This window comes from Bison bison, unplaced genomic scaffold, assembly GCF_000754665.1.
Source record: "Bison bison bison isolate TAMUID 2011002044 unplaced genomic scaffold, Bison_UMD1.0 scf7180017864064, whole genome shotgun sequence".
Classification (NCBI taxonomy): domain Eukaryota; kingdom Metazoa; phylum Chordata; class Mammalia; order Artiodactyla; family Bovidae; genus Bison; species Bison bison.
In genome coordinates, this window is record NW_011494636.1 from 52,892 (window position 1) to 70,607 (window position 17,716).

Genomic DNA, 17,716 nt, shown 5'->3' on the forward strand with positions numbered 1-17,716 from the left:
CAGAATTCATTAAAATTGTAGAATTGCTTATTTTCTATGACATATTTGCTTTTCTTCCTAGCCAGTGGTGTGTTGAGAGTTGACAGGTACCAGCTTAGAATAGCCAGTTGTTAAATATCAAGAATTTTGTGAGCTGGTTGTTGAAAACAGCCATTATTAAAAATTAAATTATATAAACTTACAATTAAACCAGGAACATTAAAATCAAGGATAGAAAATACTCAAAACTCATCACTCTTTGATAATGTTGTTAAATTTTGCTCTTCTCTGTACTTTTGAGGATACTTATGTATTTTGAGGTTGGAAATACTGTATAATGTTTTGCTTCTGCACGTCTTCTATCGATAAATCTAATAATACATATATGTATTATATATTTATAATTTCCCAAGATAGCTGATGATTAAGCATTTACCAGCATGTATCATTCCTAACAATGAGTAAAATCAAATAAAACTTGCTCTGTCAAATTCAGATTTAAAAATAGATTTCCTTTGTTTTATTTTCCTCCTTGTTTCCCTGTCCTTTCTTTATTTCTCTCTTTTTCTTCTTTTCCTCCCATCTTATTTCCTCCTGTGTTATTTTCTGTTTCTCTCAGCCTTTCTTCATAGTGACTAGTATGTACTATATGAAATGGAGAAATCTAGAAAACACCTGAATTTCAGATTGTGTCAGGTATCAGTTGAATAAGAGTACCTTCAAAGATGGGGTGAGGGTATTTTTAAAATTTTAATTTATATTAAACTTGTATAGCAGATTCCATTGCAGTGATATTTCATATATTAACTTTCTCACTTCTCTGAAAATTCATTTGAAATATGAAAGCAATTTATTGGCTTCTGTCAGCAGTGCTCTCTAAATTGTTTTTTCTAACCTTTATGTAGTCTTTACAGAATTTATGTTGACAAGGGTGCATTTTGACTAAAGTCATTCTAAAATAATTTTGGCTTGAGAATTGACAATAGCTATTATTTATTGTGCTAGGTACTTGTTATTTCTAAATACTTAACATTTAGAAATAACAAGTACCCTAACAGTAATCTTCCATGCTGGTATTATTATTCTCACTATACAGATGAGAAAACTGAGATTAAGTAATTTTTCATTGTCATACACTTGCTGAGTTCTAGAGCTGCTTGCCTAGTTCTGGTTTGTCTCCAAAACTTGTGCTTTTTTCTAATACCATACTGTCCCAAGGCAAATTCTTATTAATAGTGTATTAGGAAAACTAGATCTTACAACAAAAGCTTTTTATTTTTATGGCTATTTATCACAAGAACTATTTACACACAGAAAGTTACATTTCACAAAAGCTTTGTAGTTATGCATTCAGCTTATGCAAATGTTCTATAATCATTTAATTTTATTTCTGTTCTCACAGCCTTGGTGGAGGACCAGATGATGCAAAAGAAATTATGAGACACAGTTTCTTTTCTGGAGTAAACTGGCAAGATGTGTATGATAAAAAGGTCAGTTATCTTCATGATATTGTATTTTTACTCTATTATTTAATTGAATATTGAACTTCTTAGCACAAAACATTATTGATAGTTTTTACATCTGAAATGCATTTTGAAATTTTATTCAATGTGATCAGTTTTCTCTTTATTATCACAATAATTTGTTAGTCTACTTCTCATCATTTCATTGATTCAGAAAAAATAAAGGCACCAATGTTACGTTATTCTTCAGGAAAACTAGCAAAACAATCACAATTTTGAAACTTTGTCTCTGTACCTTTCATTTTAAAGTGAATGCTTCATATTTATTTATACAGTTCCTTATTTTTAAAAGGAATTTAAAGCAGTTTAGTTTTAATATTTAACAAAATAATACATTTATTTGTCTTCTTTGGGCCTTCTCTTTTACTTGAAATAGAACTTCAAGACTTACAAGATGGATGCTACAAATCATATGATTTTATTTTTACTCTAATCTGTACTTGTTTCTAATACTGCAGTGTTTACTTAAGTTTAGGAATAGGAAATTATTGTGTCTGTTTTATCTTTTAAATTTTTAAAAATTTATTTTTACTACTTCAGATATTGTTAGTACAGTCAATGATTTTGATATTTTGATTTTCAAATGGTCATATGAAAATTTTACTATGAAATTTTTATGTTATTCAGCATTTGCTTATAATTCTTACCTAGTCAGTTTATGTACTCAGTCCTTCCATTTCAGTTTATTCTAGGTTTTCATGTTTTTCTCTTAAATGTATTTATCAGCAACATTTATGCAGTGTCTTAATTTGTGCCAAATACTCTTCTCTGTTAATCCCTAAAGCAAAGACAGAGGGATATCATAGAGTTATGAGGAAGTAAGACAAGTGCACCATTTTTGTACTATGTCACAGTAATAGGAAATGTGGCGACTTTAAGCATTTCTTGTAACTAGGTGTTTAAAATACAGGCGCCATGCTATGGTGCCTCTATGCAGACTTCAAGTAAATGTACAGTTCTTGAGTTCCCACCATATATAAGCACTGAGGTAAGTGTTGGATCCTTCTCAACCCTTGTGAGAAGTTTGTGATCATTCTTAAGTATCCTCAGTGTTTATTACCTTCAGGCAGACAGTTATGTATCTACTATGTAATACTGATGAAATTCTTTATGAGTGGCATCCATATATAGCCCCTAAAGCACCACTTGCTGTTTATCATGTCACTGCACTGCAAAAGAACCTAGAAATAATATGTGATCAAAGGTTTCCTTTGGCACACAAAGTTATAAGCCACAACTAAATCCAAAGAGGACTCCACCACCACTAACAACAACCAAACAGAAAGAAAAATTTCCTTAGGAGACAAAATGTGGGGCATTGGTATGGCACTGCTAACTTTAAAGAAGGGGTAAAATATGGATTTTCTTCAGTCCTATTCAGAGAGTCGGATATGTTAATACTGTAGTTTGGCATCACCTAAGGAATGCACTGAGAACCCAGCCAGCACACAGTGAAGAAACAAGGCTTATTCTGTTTCTGCCCCATGGGCTCAGCATGCCCAGAGTGAAGTACTCTTAAGATACCCAGGCAGCTCCCTTGTGGTGAATGAAACTGGAGAAACCAGCAAGAAGGGCAGGACGAGGAGCTACCAAAACATAGCTTTAGATGATGTATGTGAATAAATGAATTTAAATTGTTAGAGTTTAGATAAAAATAGTTGCAGCTTAATTTGAGCAAAAATGTTAAGTATCCTGCATAAAGAAGCACAACAGCCAAAATCACAGTTTTTACTCGTTGACACTTGCTACAGGTTAGCTCGGGGGTGTGGGTGGTATCCTGGATGTCAGATACCCCCGATGTTCTCAGCCATCTTCATACACCTGAAGAACAATGTCAGAGTAGCATGCTTAAATTTTGACACTCTTTCTAAAAGGTGGTGGAAATATGATTGGGTTTATTTGGGTTTGTATTGTATTACAACAAATAAGGAATTAATTATAGGAATGTTAATATAGTAGCTATTTTCATGAATTTACCTGTATTTTCAAACATTTTTGAGGGGTCTTATATCTTTAAAATGCATACCTTGTTCTTTATCTCTAAGGTCAGGTATTTTTCAGTTTTACTAATGTGCTTTGGGAGAATTGCTGTTTTTATAGATTTATGACTTGATTATTGGCTATTTTCTTATTGATATGTATCATGGTAAACTCTGCAGATGAAGATGTGTGTGAAGATACTGGTATGTTTAGTGGAAGGGCTTCCGCAATGGCTCAGTGGTAAAGAATCTGCCTGCCAATGCAGAAGATGCAGGAGACGCGGGTTTGAGCTCTGGGTTGGGAAGATCCTCTGGGGGAAGAAACGGCGGTCCATGCCAGTATTCTTGCCTGGAAAATCCCATGACCAGGGGAGCCTGGCAGGCTACAGTCCAGGGGGTCACAGAGTCAGACAGGACTAGCGCCTGAGCATGAGCACCTTTAGGGGAAAGTGAAACCTCTTCCTAGGGAAAGTTAGAGATGAATTAATCTTAGCTGTGATTATCATCATTTAGCACTCTGAGTAACTCAGCACTGGAAGCTGGAGGCACTCATCCTAGATCTGCTGCTTCTCTCTTGTGTGGAAGTGGACAAGTTGTTTTACACCCACAGGGAATTACGATCTTTGAAGTGTCTTCAGTCTTTCAGATTCTCTGGTAGGATGTTTTATATGAATTTATCTAGGTAAATTTCTATATGTTTTATACTCAGTTTGGCAACTTTATACAAAAAAGTCTGCTGGGAGTTTTCTGTGAGACTGTGTTCAATTTATAGAAGAATTTGGGGAGGATTGGCATTTGAAAATGCTGGACCTCTTCATTTATTTAGGCCTTCTTTAATTACTCTCAGTAATGTTTCATAATTTTCAGTGTTTAGTTCTTATTCATATTTTGTTAAATTTATCCATAAGTATTTCATGTCTTCTGACGTGAATGATACTTTAAAATGTTATTTTCATATTGTTTGCTACCAGTAGAAATAGGATTGATTTTTGTATGTGGGTCTTGTATCCTACAAGCTATTAGTTTTAGTAGTTTTTTTGTACATGACATAGGGTTATCTAAATAAATGACCATATTTTATATAAATAAAAAGCTTTACTTCATTTTCAATCTGTATTTTATTTCTTTTCCTTTATTATATGGGCTAGGACCTTTCTACAATGTGGAATAGAAATGATGAGAGTTAACAGCCCGGTTTTGTTTCTAAGGAGAGAAAACATTGTTTCTAGGGAGAAAACACTGTTTACCATTAGATATGACATTAATTATATCTAACACTGAAATATTCATTACTAAATATCATTCTCCAGTAAAAAGAATAAAAGTTATTTGGAGAAGTAGTTGAACTCACAGCTGGGATGGGGAAGGTAAAAGAGCCCAAGGAATTTTGTGGTGCCAGAAAGTAAAAAAAAAAAAAAAAAGGAAGGTAGATGGAAAGGTTCATGTTAATAGAACACAGGAACCAACCTTAAGTAATTCCAAGTGGTGAAAGCTGGAACAATTTCAGTAGCAAAACAAATATTGTATGTGATGTAAAGAATAAGATACATGTCCATTAGTCTATACTGCGAGATTAGTGATTGAACAAATAGATAAAATATTGAGAAGAGACATGTCTTCATTAAAGTAGTAGCAGTATTGTTGCTCAGTCATGTCTGACTCTTTGAGACCTCATGGACTATATCCTGCCAAACTCCTCTATCCATGGGATTCTCCAGGCAAGAATACTGGAGTGGGTTGCCATTCCCTTCTCCAGGGGATCTTTCTGACCCAGGGATTGAACTTGGGTCCCCCACATTGCAGGCAGATTCTTTGTCACCTGAGACACCAGGAAGCCCCATCTTCATTGTGGGTGAATTCCAATTAATAAATGTAGAAGGAATCAGGGAAATAGAAAATTATCATTAAAAACCCCCGAATAAAAATTGCTGTACGTGATTCACCAATGAATGCTAAAATTAGTGGGTAAAAATATAAGAAACAGAATATTTGCATGTCCACATATCTCTCTCAAAATATATATTTACAAAGACTAAAAGAGTAATTTTAGAATTAAAAACAAACAAACCTTGGCAGATGTTGCAAAATCCTGGTAACCCATGGTATGATAGCATGAGAAGGCTGTATCACTTTTGTAGTATTCTTCAAAATGAATAACCTCAGTATGATTATGAGAAAACCTGAAGAAACCTGCATGGAGAGATATATACCTCAAAATAATTGGTCAAATAGGTTTAAAGGTGTCAGCTTCATGAAATGCAAAGAATGATTGTGGAACTTTCACAAACTGAAGGGACTAAGGTGGCATGACTAAATGTAGTATGGAATTCTAGATTGGATCTTGGAATAGGAAAGGGCCCTAAGTAGAAAAACTGGTGAAATCTAAATAAAGTTGGTAGCTGATGAAAAAGTGAAAGTGTTAGTTCCTAAGTCATGTCCAACCCTATGTGACCCTATGGACTCTAGCCTTCCAGGCTCCTCTGTCCATGGAATTCTCCAAGCAAGAATACTGGAGTGAGTAACCATTCCCTTCTCCAGGGCATCTTCCCCAGCCAAGGTCGAATGCTTCACTGTCTGAGTCACCAGGGAAGTTTTACTTAAATTGTTTTTATCTCTTTCTGAAGTGTGTGTGCTACAGTCTTTGAAGAGTGGCTACAGTAATACCTGTCTCATTTACATCCCTCACTGAATCATCTCCCTCATCTCCACCTGTTCCCTGGGTGTAACAGGTATCGTCTGCTTCCTCCTTGTTATCATCAGTCAGCTCAGGATGAAATTCATACATTTCACAACCACTGAAAACTGGTGCCTACCCTGTTTTGAAGTCCTTCTTTCCATTTCTTGCTCAAGTTTATCCATCTTTTCTTGTCTTTTCCTTCCATATAAGGAAAGATTCTGGACTTCTTTTGGCAGTATTTGGACCTAGGGCAGAACACTCTATTGCATCTTGTAATGACATTTTCTGTTCATTCTCTTCTTTCTTTAAGAAGCATAAACAACACAGTATAAATCCAGAAGGAAGTGTGTCATGATGCATGCAGATATCTGCCCCTCCATGGCATACCCAAAGCCAGCCATGTTTGTTGTTTCTAGTAGTTCGAGAAAGTATTTGCACACTCTCAATTTTGGAGTTTTTCTTTTCTGCCTTATTGTGTTTCTTTTATTCTCATGCTAATTATCTATAGTATATTTTTCAAGTTCTTCACTGCTTGCATCGCATTTTCTCACTGCAGTCGAGAGAGAACCTGCACTTAGCTCCCTAGCGCTCCGCCCGTGCATGTCCCACAGATTCACGATCTGTACCTTTACTTAGTGTTTGAGCAGCAACTACAGGTTTGAAGAGCTCGTTTAGCTCTTGTAATTCTTACTGCTTGTCATCCAGTAATCTTTTTCTACTCCACCTTTTGGCTTCTCTGAGTTGTAGCAGGTTTGGGGGAGGCGGAAGGTGGATTATGGAGACAGCTGGCCCCAGCCAAACTTTTTAGCACATCATGGGGTTTGTATCCATGGTAGGAGGAGAAAGAGGAACACACAGGCTTAATCACTGCACCATACTTTGACTTTTTCCTTATTCATTAGCTAATATATGACTTCTAATGGAATGTGCAGCCCACTTTTATTTAATTCAATTATTAACATAGTTGGGTTTAAATTCTGCCATCTTGCAATTTTATTCCTTTTTTATCTACCGTCTTTTGAATATTTTTGTCTTGATTTTATCTTAGCTGTTGTCTCATTAGCTATTCTCCTTTGCTTTTTTGTCATGAAGTTGTTTTAGAGTTTTCTGTATATATAACTTACCACACTGTGCCTTCAGTTAATATTATATATCACTTTGAATAGCATATTTCTGTTTACTCTTCCATTCTTCACTTTCATATATTCTACTTTCACATATTATAAACCATCACAATATATCATGATTCTGTTTAGCTTTAGACAATTGTATTTTAATGTGCTAACAATGCTTTATATTTACTACTAGTAGCATTCTCCATTGCCTTATGGAGATCCATGCTCCCATCTGGTATCTTTTTCTTTGTGTGGTGAAATAGTATTAAAGTTACACTGGCACTTTTCATGACTGAATCATGACTTCCTATTTTCTGATTGAAAAATTCAGCATGAAGAGCTTGGTGACTGATGGCAGTTACGCCACTGTTTGTGATTGTTGGTGTTTTCTTAAGTAAAGCAAGGTTAGACGAGTACAACATGAACACTCAGCAGAGGAAAGAAAGAGGCCAAACAGATGCATCTAGGTAGCTTCATATTGACGCTCTCCTTATCCTACTCAAATGGTAGTCCAGTCTAAGACTTCAGATTGGAGAAAAATGAGCCACAAATATCTACCAAATGTTCTGACAGTTTAACTTTAAAATTACTCTCTTCTGTTGATTGTGCGGCATTGCACTGAGGATATAAAAGAACACAGACAGCTGTCAAAACCATGTTAGTTATGATATGAAATGCAAATGGTGCAAGCTTTAAAACCCTGAAGTAGGTTAAAAACAAAATGTAACTAGATGTTCTGGATAAGAATCGCACCTAAAACAAAATTACACAGAATAAATGGATGAAATAAGAGGATAAACAGAGGTGTAACAGTCAAATGTCATGAAAAGTGAACAGACAGTAGTAACTTTGAGCTCAGTAGAGTTCAACATATAAACGTTAAGTCTGAGAAGTCATTTTTGGCACGATGAGCAATAGTATAATCTTCAATGTAAAAATTAAAATTTTTGCACCAAATAGGATTTGTGTACACAAAACACTATTGTAAATGCCAGAAGGCCTGATAGAACACAATTTCTTTTTAATGTGGCGGAGGTTCATCAATTTTCTTGATGTTTTCAGAAAGGCAGTTTGTGATTTTGGTGATTTTCTCTATCAGTTTTCAATTTTAAAATTTATGGATTTCTACCCTCATTTTTATTTATTTTCTTATTATTTCAGATTTTATTTGCTCTTCTATTTGTGGCTTCCTAAACTGGAAGCATAGATGATTGCTTTTAGAGCTTTCCTTTTGAATGTGTGATTCAGCGCTGTAAGTTTTCCTGTGTAGACTATTTTTACTGCATCCCACAAACTTTGATGAGTTGTATTTATTTTTATTTACTTAAAAATATGTTTAAAATTTTCTTGAAATCTTATTTGACCCATGTGTTATTTGGAACTATATTATTTGATCTCTGCTGTTGCTGCTGCTAAGTCGCTTCAGTCGCGTCCGACTCTGTGCGACCCGGTAGACAGCAGCCCACCAGGCTCATCCGTCCCTGGGGTTCTTCAGGCAAGAACACTGGAGTGGGCTGCCATTTCCTTCTCCAATGCATGAAAGTGAAAAGTGAAAGTGAAGTCGCTCAGTCGTGTCCAACTCTTCTCGACCCCATGAACTGCAGCCTACCAGGCTCCTCCGTCCATGGGATTTTCCAGGCAAGAGTACTGGAGTGGGGTGCCATTGCCTTCTCCGATTTGATCTCTATTTGGAATTTTTCCAGATATATTTATCTTACTGATTGCCAGTTTAATTTTTTTGTGGTCTGAGAGCATACCTTTGTATGATTTCTCTTCTTTTAAGTTTAAGATGTGTTTTATGACCTAGATTATGGTTTCTCTTGGTAAATGTTCTGTGAGCTTAAGTAGAATATGTATTCCGCTATTGTTGGAGGAGGTAGTCTATCAACTCGATCCAGTTGGCTGATGGTAGTTTTCAGTCTTTGCTAATTTTCCCCCTTCTAAATCTGTCAGTTACTGATAAAGGGATGTTAAAAGTCTCCAACTATCATTGTGAATTAAATCTATTTCTCCTTCCGGTCCTGTCAGTTTTTGGCTATTGTATTTCAAAACTCTCTCGTTAGATGCAGACACATTAAGCATTATTATGTCTTTCTGGAAAATTAACCCCTTTATCATTATGTAATGTTTCTTTTTGTATGATAACTTTCAATCCTCTAAAGTCGGCTCTGTCTGAAATTAATATGGCTATTCCAGGTTTCTTTTGATAAGTGTTACCATGGTTTCACTTACTTTTTTTTTTAACCTACAATTAATACAGTCTTAGATCATATTAATTTTTTTAATCGAAGTATAGTTGATTACAATATCCTGTTAGTATTGGGTGTATAGCACAGCGCTTCAGTTGTACGTGTATGTATATTTTTCTTTGTATTCAGATTCTCTTCCCTTATAGGTTATTACAAGATAAGGTGTATAGTTCCCTGTGCTCCACAGTAGATCCTTCTTGGTTATCTATTTTATATACAGTAGTGTGTATGTTAATACCAACCTTATGATTTATCTCTCTCCTACTGCTTCTCCCCTTTGGTAACTGTAAGTTTGTTTTCTATGCCTGTGAGTCTTCTTTCTGTTTGGAAATAAGTTCATTTGTATCTTTTTTTTAGGTTTTTCGTATTAGCAATATCATTTGATATTTATCTTTCACTGTCTAGCTTATTTCACTTAGTGTGATAATCTCTAGGTCCGTCTATGTTGCTACAAATGGCATTATTTTATGTCTGAGCAATATTCTGTTGTATATATGTATGCTACATCGTTTTTATACATCCATTCATCTGTCAGTGGACATTCAGGTTGCTCCATATTTTGGATATTGTAAATAGTGATGCTATGAAAAGTGGAGTGCATGTACCTTTTTAAATTGTGATTTTCCCCAGATACATGCTCAGGAGTGGGATTGCAGAATCATATGCAGTTCTATTTTTAGTTTTTCAAGAAACCTCCATACTGTTCTGCACAGTGGTTGTACAATTTTACATCCCTACCAACAGTGAGGGAGGGTTCCTTCCCCCCACCCCCACATCCTCTCTAGCATTTATTATTTGTAGACTTTTGACGATGGCCATTCTGATCAATGTGAGGTCATACCTCATTGTGTTTTTGAGTCAGAGTTCTCTAATAATTAGCGATGTTGAACATCTTTTCATGTGCCTTTTGGCCATTTGTATGTCTTCCTTGGACAGTTACATGTAAAGGAATGAAATTAGAACATTGTCTCACTCCATACACAAAAATAAACTCAAAATGTATTAGCGACCTAAATGTAAGACCAAATGATCTGTAGTATGGTGCCTAGCACTAATTTTGGAATACTGTTCTTGATTCAAGTGTTTCTTTGGCGCCTTCCTGTCCCTCCTCTTCTCTTAGTCCCGTTACATGTACATTCCATCTTTTATAGTTGTCTCAGAATGCTTAGATATTCTGTTCTTTTTTATTCTTGTTTCTCTTTGTATTTCAGTTTTGAAAGTTTCTATTAACATTTCTTGGAGAAGGCAATGGCACCCCACTCCAGTACTCTTGCCTGGAAAATCCCATGGACGGAGGAGCCTGGCAGGCTGCAGTCCATGGGGTCGATAAGAGTCGGACACGACTGAGCGACTTCACTTTCACTTTTCACTTTCATGCATTGGGGAAGGAAATGGCAACCCACTCCAGTGTTCTTGCCTGGAGAATCCCAGGGACGGGGGAGCCTGGTGGGCTGCCATCTATGGGGTTACACAGAGTCGGACACGACTGAAGTGACTTAGCATATTAACATTTCTTCAAGCTCACCAATTATTTCCTTGACTGTGTTCTGACTATTGGTTAGTCTGTCAAAGACAAAGGCATTCTGTGGTGGTGTTTTTGACTGCTAGCATTTCCTTTGAAGCTTTCTTAGAGATTCCATTTATCTACTTGTATTACTCACCTATTCTTGCTCTATTAGTTCACTTTTTCTACTAAAGCCTTTAGTATAATAGTCATAGCTGCTTCAAATTCCTGGTCTCATAATTCCAACATCTGTCTCTCTCTCTGTCATATCTGAGGCTTGCTTTGTATCTTGAAAATATACATTTGTATCCCTTTAGTATGTCCTATAATTTGTTTGTTGAAAGTCAGACATTACGCACTGAGTAAAGGAAATTGAGGTAAATGGGCCTTTAGTGGAGGTGTTACGTGTATCTCATTAGTTCACCCGGTTTGAACATTCTTACTAGTTTTAGTGCCTTTTTTTTTAAGGTCTATATAATATAGATGATCTCGTCATCTGTTTTCAACTTGTATGCCTTTTATCTCTTTTTTTCTTACCTCCTTGCATTGACTAAGATTGCCAGAACAATGTTGTATAGAGATGGTGAGAATAGACATTTAATTATTACTAATTTGGAGGAGATAGTATTTGCATTTCCCCTTCTGATTATGATATTAGGTATAGGTTTTTTATGCTTGCCATCTCTCGGGTTAAAATTATCTGCTGTTTATTTCCTGAGCACTTTTGTTATGAACAGATGTTGGATTTTGTCAGATATGTTTTTCTGCATTCATAGGGATAATTGTGTAATGTTTCTACTTTAGTTTATTAATATGGTGAATCACATAGATTTTCAGATATTACATCTATATTACATGCCTAGAATAAACTTCTAAACAATCATGGTATATTGTCTTTTTTATATATTGCTAGATTTTTGTTAGTATTTTTATTTTAGGATTTTGCATTGATATTCATAGGGAGCATTGGGCTATACTTTTCTTTTCATGTACTATCTGGTTTTAGAATCAGGATAATAATGCTAGACACCAAAAATAAATGGTGATCCCTTTTTTATTTTATGGAAAAGTTTGCATGCTGCTGCTAAGTCTGCTAAGTCGCTTCAGTCATGTCCGACCCTGTGCGACCCCATAGACGGCAGCCCACGAGGCTCCCCCGTCCCTGGGATTCTCCAGGCAAGAACACTGGAGTGGGTTGCCATTTTCTTCTCCAACGCATGAAAGTGAAAAGTGAAAGTGAAGTCGCTTAGTCGTGTCCGACTCTTTGCGACCCCGTGGACTACAGCCTACCAGGCCCTCCGTCCATGGGATTTTCCAGGCAAGAGTACTGGAGTGGGGTGCCATTGCCTTCTCCGGAGTTACTATATTTCCTCTTTCAGTGTTGATAGAATGTCCTGTGAAGTCATCTGGGCCTAGACTAAAGAAATTCAGTTTATTCAGTGTATGTTCAGCATTTCTAATTATCTGTTTCTTTTCAAAAAGATTTTATAGTGTTCATATGTGTTTCAAGGAATTTTAATACTTTACCTAATTATTGAATTCATTGACACTTGAGTTGATGGATTATTTGCTTTATTTTTCTATTCCTTTTACCTTGTTTTATAAATTAGCTCTTCCTTTTAGCCAGTTACATTGAAAACTTAATACATTTGAATCCTTTCTTCTTTTATAATAATGATCTTGTAGTGTTGTATTTTTACTACCTCTAAGCGTTGCTGTAGCTGCATCATGTAAGTTTTTTTTGGTCATATTATGATTTAATTTTTATTTCAAGATGCTTTTTAATTTTCCTTATGATATCTTCTTTTATTCTATAGATTATTGAAGTATGTTGTTTGATTTACAATATTTGGAGATTTGTTAACTGTTTTTATGTTTAGGTTTCTAGTCTAATTCTGTTGTTAAGGAGCATACTTTTATTATTTTAAATACTTTAAATTTTGAGGTTTATTTTATGAAAAAATATGATTTATGTTGAGTGTTTCATATACATTGAAAATAATGTTTCTTTGTTATATACAGTGTTCTATAAATGTCAGTTAGATCAAGTGGGTTAACAGTTGTAAGTATTCTACATCCTTACTGATTGACTGCTTGCGTTTATCAGTTGACGAGGGAGGATGAGTAAATCCTGAACTGTAATTGGTGCTGACTCGTCCTCTTTAGTTCTGTCACTTGTGCTTAAAACTTGTAGCTCTCTTCTTAGGTGCACCCAGTTTTAAGGCTGTTACAACTTCTTTAAGTGAATTTCATCACCTCATCTAAGTTAGCCAGCTTTTTGCATAAAGATTAGAGTGGCTCTACATGAAATAGAAAATAGAATATAGAGAAAGTCAATAAAACAAAAAATAGTTGATTGTTTGAAAAGATCATAATTGACAAATTTTTAACTAGATTGGCTAAGAAAATGAGAAAAAAATATTAAAATCACAGGTGGGAAAACATTAATATTGATTTTACAAAAATAAAAAGGATTGTTAAGAGGATAATATGAACAGCTATATACTAATAAAAAATGGATAAACCTTTATGCGGTGGAAAAATTCCTAGAAACACACAAACTGCCAAAATGACTCAAGTAGAAGTGTGTGTTAGTCACTCAGTCACGCTCAACTCTGCGACTCCATGGACCACTAGGCTCCTCTGCTCTGTCCATCGAATTCTCCAGGCCAGAGTACTGGAGTGGGTTGCCATGACGTTCTCCAGGGGATCTTCCCAACCCAGGGATCGACCCTGGGTCTCCTGCATTGCAGGCATATTCTTTACCAGCTGAGCTACATGGGAAGCCCCCCAAGTAGCAGTAGAAAATTTGAATAGACCTAAACACTAATAAGGACCGATAGGGACAAAGTAAACCGAAAACTCCAATAAAGAAAAGCCCACGCAGGGTCAGATGGCGTCACTCGGGAATTATTCAGACGTTGAAAGGAGAAATGATGCCACCCCTTCTCAGATTCTTCAAAGAAATGGAAGAGTATGCTTGCTGACTCTGTTAGGACAGCATTACCCTGATTCCAAAGTTATGCAGACACACAGCAACAAAACTACACAGCAGGATCCCCAGTTAATCCCCACGAAAGTACTAGCAAAACAGTCAGTGGCAGATTAAAGGGATTATACATCCTGATGAAGTGAGTTTTATTCCAGGAATGCAAAAATTCAACATACTAAAATCAATCAATGTAATACCCTACTTTAATAGAATAAAGAAAAAAAACTGTGATCTCAGTTGGTGCAGAAAAAACTTTTGACAAAGTTCAACACTCTTTTCATGGTAAAAGAACCAAAACAAACAAACAAAATTATACTTAGAAAACTAGAAATAGAAAGAAACTTCCTTATCATAATATAAACCATTTGTGAACCCACAGGTCACACACTCAAATGATGAAACTCGGAAAGCTTTTCCCCAAAGATAAGGAAGAAGACAAGAATGCCTACTTTCAGCATATCAACATATCAACAAAAAGATGCTCTTCTTTTCAACATAATACTAGAAATTTTTGTCAGAGTATTTAGAAAGAACAGGCAATAAAATGCAATCAGATGGAAAAGGAAGTAGTAAAACTACTTCTGTTAACAGATGACATGATCTTATATGTAGGAAACACTAAGGAATACACCAAAAAACCTCTTAAAGCTAATAAAATTACACACAAAATATATTTCTATACGTTAGATAAAAACAACATGAAAAGCAATTTAAGAAAATTCCATGTTAAATAACGTCATAAAGAAGAAAATATTTAGGGATAAATTTAGTTATTATATAATAATGTATATTATTCTATATAACTACATATGAATTATTATGTGTAATAATTTATTAGACCAGATGGAGTGGATTGATTTATATACATAATATATAATTTTATAAAGTTATGTACATAAACATACATGCATATATAAATGAATAAGTCCATCTGGTTTAATGCATCATTTTAAGCCTTACTGATTTTCTGTCTGGATGATCTGTCCGTTGATGTAAGTCTACCTCTATTACTGTGTTCCTGGCAATTTCTACTCTATTTGCCTTGTATATTGGGCTTCCCTGATAGCTCAGTTGGTAAAGAATCTGCCTGCAGTGCAGGAGATCCCAGTTTGATTCCTGGGTCAGGAAGATCCGCTGGAGAAGAGATAGGCTACCCACTCCAGTATTCTTGGGCTTCCCTTGTGGCTCAGCTGGTAAAGAATCTGCCTGCAATGCTGAAGACTTAGGTTCAGTCCCTGGATTGGAAGACCCCTAGAGAAGGGAAAGGCTGCCCACTCCAGTATTCTGGCCTGGAGAATTCCATGGACTGTATAGTCCATGGGGTCACAAAGAGTCGGACACGACTGATGTGTCACTATATATGTGTTCACTATATACTGAAGGCCTCCTATGTTGGGTGCACACATATATATTTACAATTACTATGTATCTTCTTGGGTTGATTCCTTGATCATTGTGTAATGTCCTTTGTCTCTGGCATTGGTCTTTCAAGTCTGTTTTGTCTAGCTATTTGTACTCCGGCTTTCTGTTGATTTTCATGTTCATGCAGTACCTTTTTGTCTAGCTATTTGTACTCCGGCTTTCTGTTGATTTTCTTGTTCATGCAGTACCTTTTTGTCTAGCTATTTGTACTCCGGCTTTCTGTTGATTTTCATGTTCATGCAGTACCTTTTCCAGCCCCCTCATTTTCTGTCTATGTCGTTACATCTGAGGTGAGTCTGTAGGCTGCATATCTTTATGGGTCTTGTTTTTGTATCTGTTCAGCCACTCTCTGTCTTCTGAATTGAGCATTTAGTCTATTTACATTTAAGGTAATTATCAATAAGTATATTCTTTTTGCTATTTTTTAAAATTGTTTTGGGGGTGTTTGTGTAGGTCTTTTTTTTTCCCCCTTCTTGTTTTGTTCTCCTGGTTTGATGACTATAGTGTTTTGTCTGGATTTATTTTTTGTATGTATATCTCTTACAGATTATTGGTGGTTATCAGGAGATTACTACCATACATACACATATATAATTGTTTTAAGTTGCTGATCTCTGACTTTCAAATGTACTTTAATAATCCTGCATTTGTATTCTCCCCCCTCGTGATTACTGTTTTTGATACCATATTTTAAAGTCTAAATGTTGTATATATCTATTAACTGCTTATGGTGGATATAGATGGCTTGACCACTTTTGTCTTTTAATCCTTCCACTAGCTTTGTACATGGACATTATCCTTTCTTTACTCTGTTGGGTTGGCCAAAAAGTTCATTTTTGGTTTTTCAATGCAGATGTTTTATAGTTCAATTAAAATGCATTAATAGGTGATCCTCCAAACATACTTGTTTGTCCTTCTTAAGGAATACATGCAGGTCTTGTTTTATTGCACTTCACTTTATTTTTTCACAGATAATGCGCGTTTTTGCAAATTGAAGGTTTGTGGCAACCCTGTGCCTATCAAGTCTATCAGTGCAACTTTGCCAAAAACATGTACTCACCTCATGTATCTGTCACATTTTGATAATTCTTAAAACATTTCAAACTCTTTCATTATTGTATTTATTATGGTGATCTGTGCTCAATGATCTTTAACATTACTACTTTAATTGTCTGGAGGCTCCGTGAGCCACACTTAATGGATGTGCAGTAGATGTTGTGTGTCCTGACTACTTCACAGACTGGGCGCTCCACCGTTTTTCTCCCTCTTCTCGGGTCTCCTTCTTCCCTGAGACACAACATTATTGAAAGAAGGCTGATTGATAACCCTACAGTGGCCTACCAGTGTTCAAGGGAAAGGAAGAATTGCATGCCTCCCAGTTTAAATCAAAAGCTAGAAATGATTAAGCTTAGTGAAGAAGGCATGTTGCAAGCCAGGATAAGCCCAAAACGAGGCTTCTTCTCCAGTTAGCCAAGTTGTGAATGCAAAGGAAAAGTTCTTGAAGGAAATTAGAACTGCTACTCCAGTGAACATACAAATGATAAGAATGCAAAATAGCAGTATTGCTAATGCTTGTCTGGATAGAAGATCAAAGCAGCCACAGTGTTCCCATAGGCCACAGCCTAATCTGGCGCCATGCCCTGACACTTGCATTCTTTGAAGGCCAAGAGAGGTAAGGAAGGTTCTGAAGAAAATCTTGAAACTGGATGTTGCTTCACAAGGTTTAAGGAAAGAAACTGTCCCCATACATAACATAAAAGTTCAAAGTGAAAGAGTAAGTGCTATGTAAGAAGCTGCAGCAAATTATCCAGCTAAGATCATTAATAAAGGTGGCTATAGTAAACAACAGATTTTCAGTGAAGTTAAAACAGCCTTCTTTTGGAAGGAAGATGCCATCAAGGACTTCCATAGCTAGAGAGGAGAAGTCAGTGCCTGGCTTCAAGGCTTCAAAGGACAGACTGACTCTTGAGTTAGGGGCTAATGCAGCTGGTGGGGCTTCCCAGGTGGCTTGGTGGTAAAAACAATCTGCCTGCCAGTGCAGGAGACACAGGAGTCGTGGGTTTGATCCTTGGGCCAGGAAGATCCCCTGGAAGAGGAAATTGGTAACCCACTCCAGTATGCTTGCCTGGAGAATGCCATGGACAGAGGCTCTATGGGCTGTAGTCCATGGGGTCACAAAGAGGCAGACAGTTGAGCGACTGAGCGTGCACGCACAGTGCAACTGGTGACTTTAAATCAAAGCCAGTATTCATTTTATCATTCCAACATCCTAAGGC

General features: G+C 36.1%; 1 protein-coding gene across 1 annotated transcript in view; it reads left to right on the top strand.

The window, feature by feature from the left end:
• LOC104986245 (RAC-gamma serine/threonine-protein kinase-like) overlaps window positions 1-17,716 on the top strand; it is a gene marked incomplete at its 5' end in the record, with an annotated part of 86,483 nt that overhangs the window by 47,839 nt on the left and 20,928 nt on the right. The window contains one exon of the mRNA XM_010836722.1: window positions 1,382-1,469. Within this exon, the coding sequence (XP_010835024.1) occupies window positions 1,382-1,469 (88 nt within the window). The remainder of the gene's footprint in view (window positions 1-1,381; window positions 1,470-17,716) is intronic.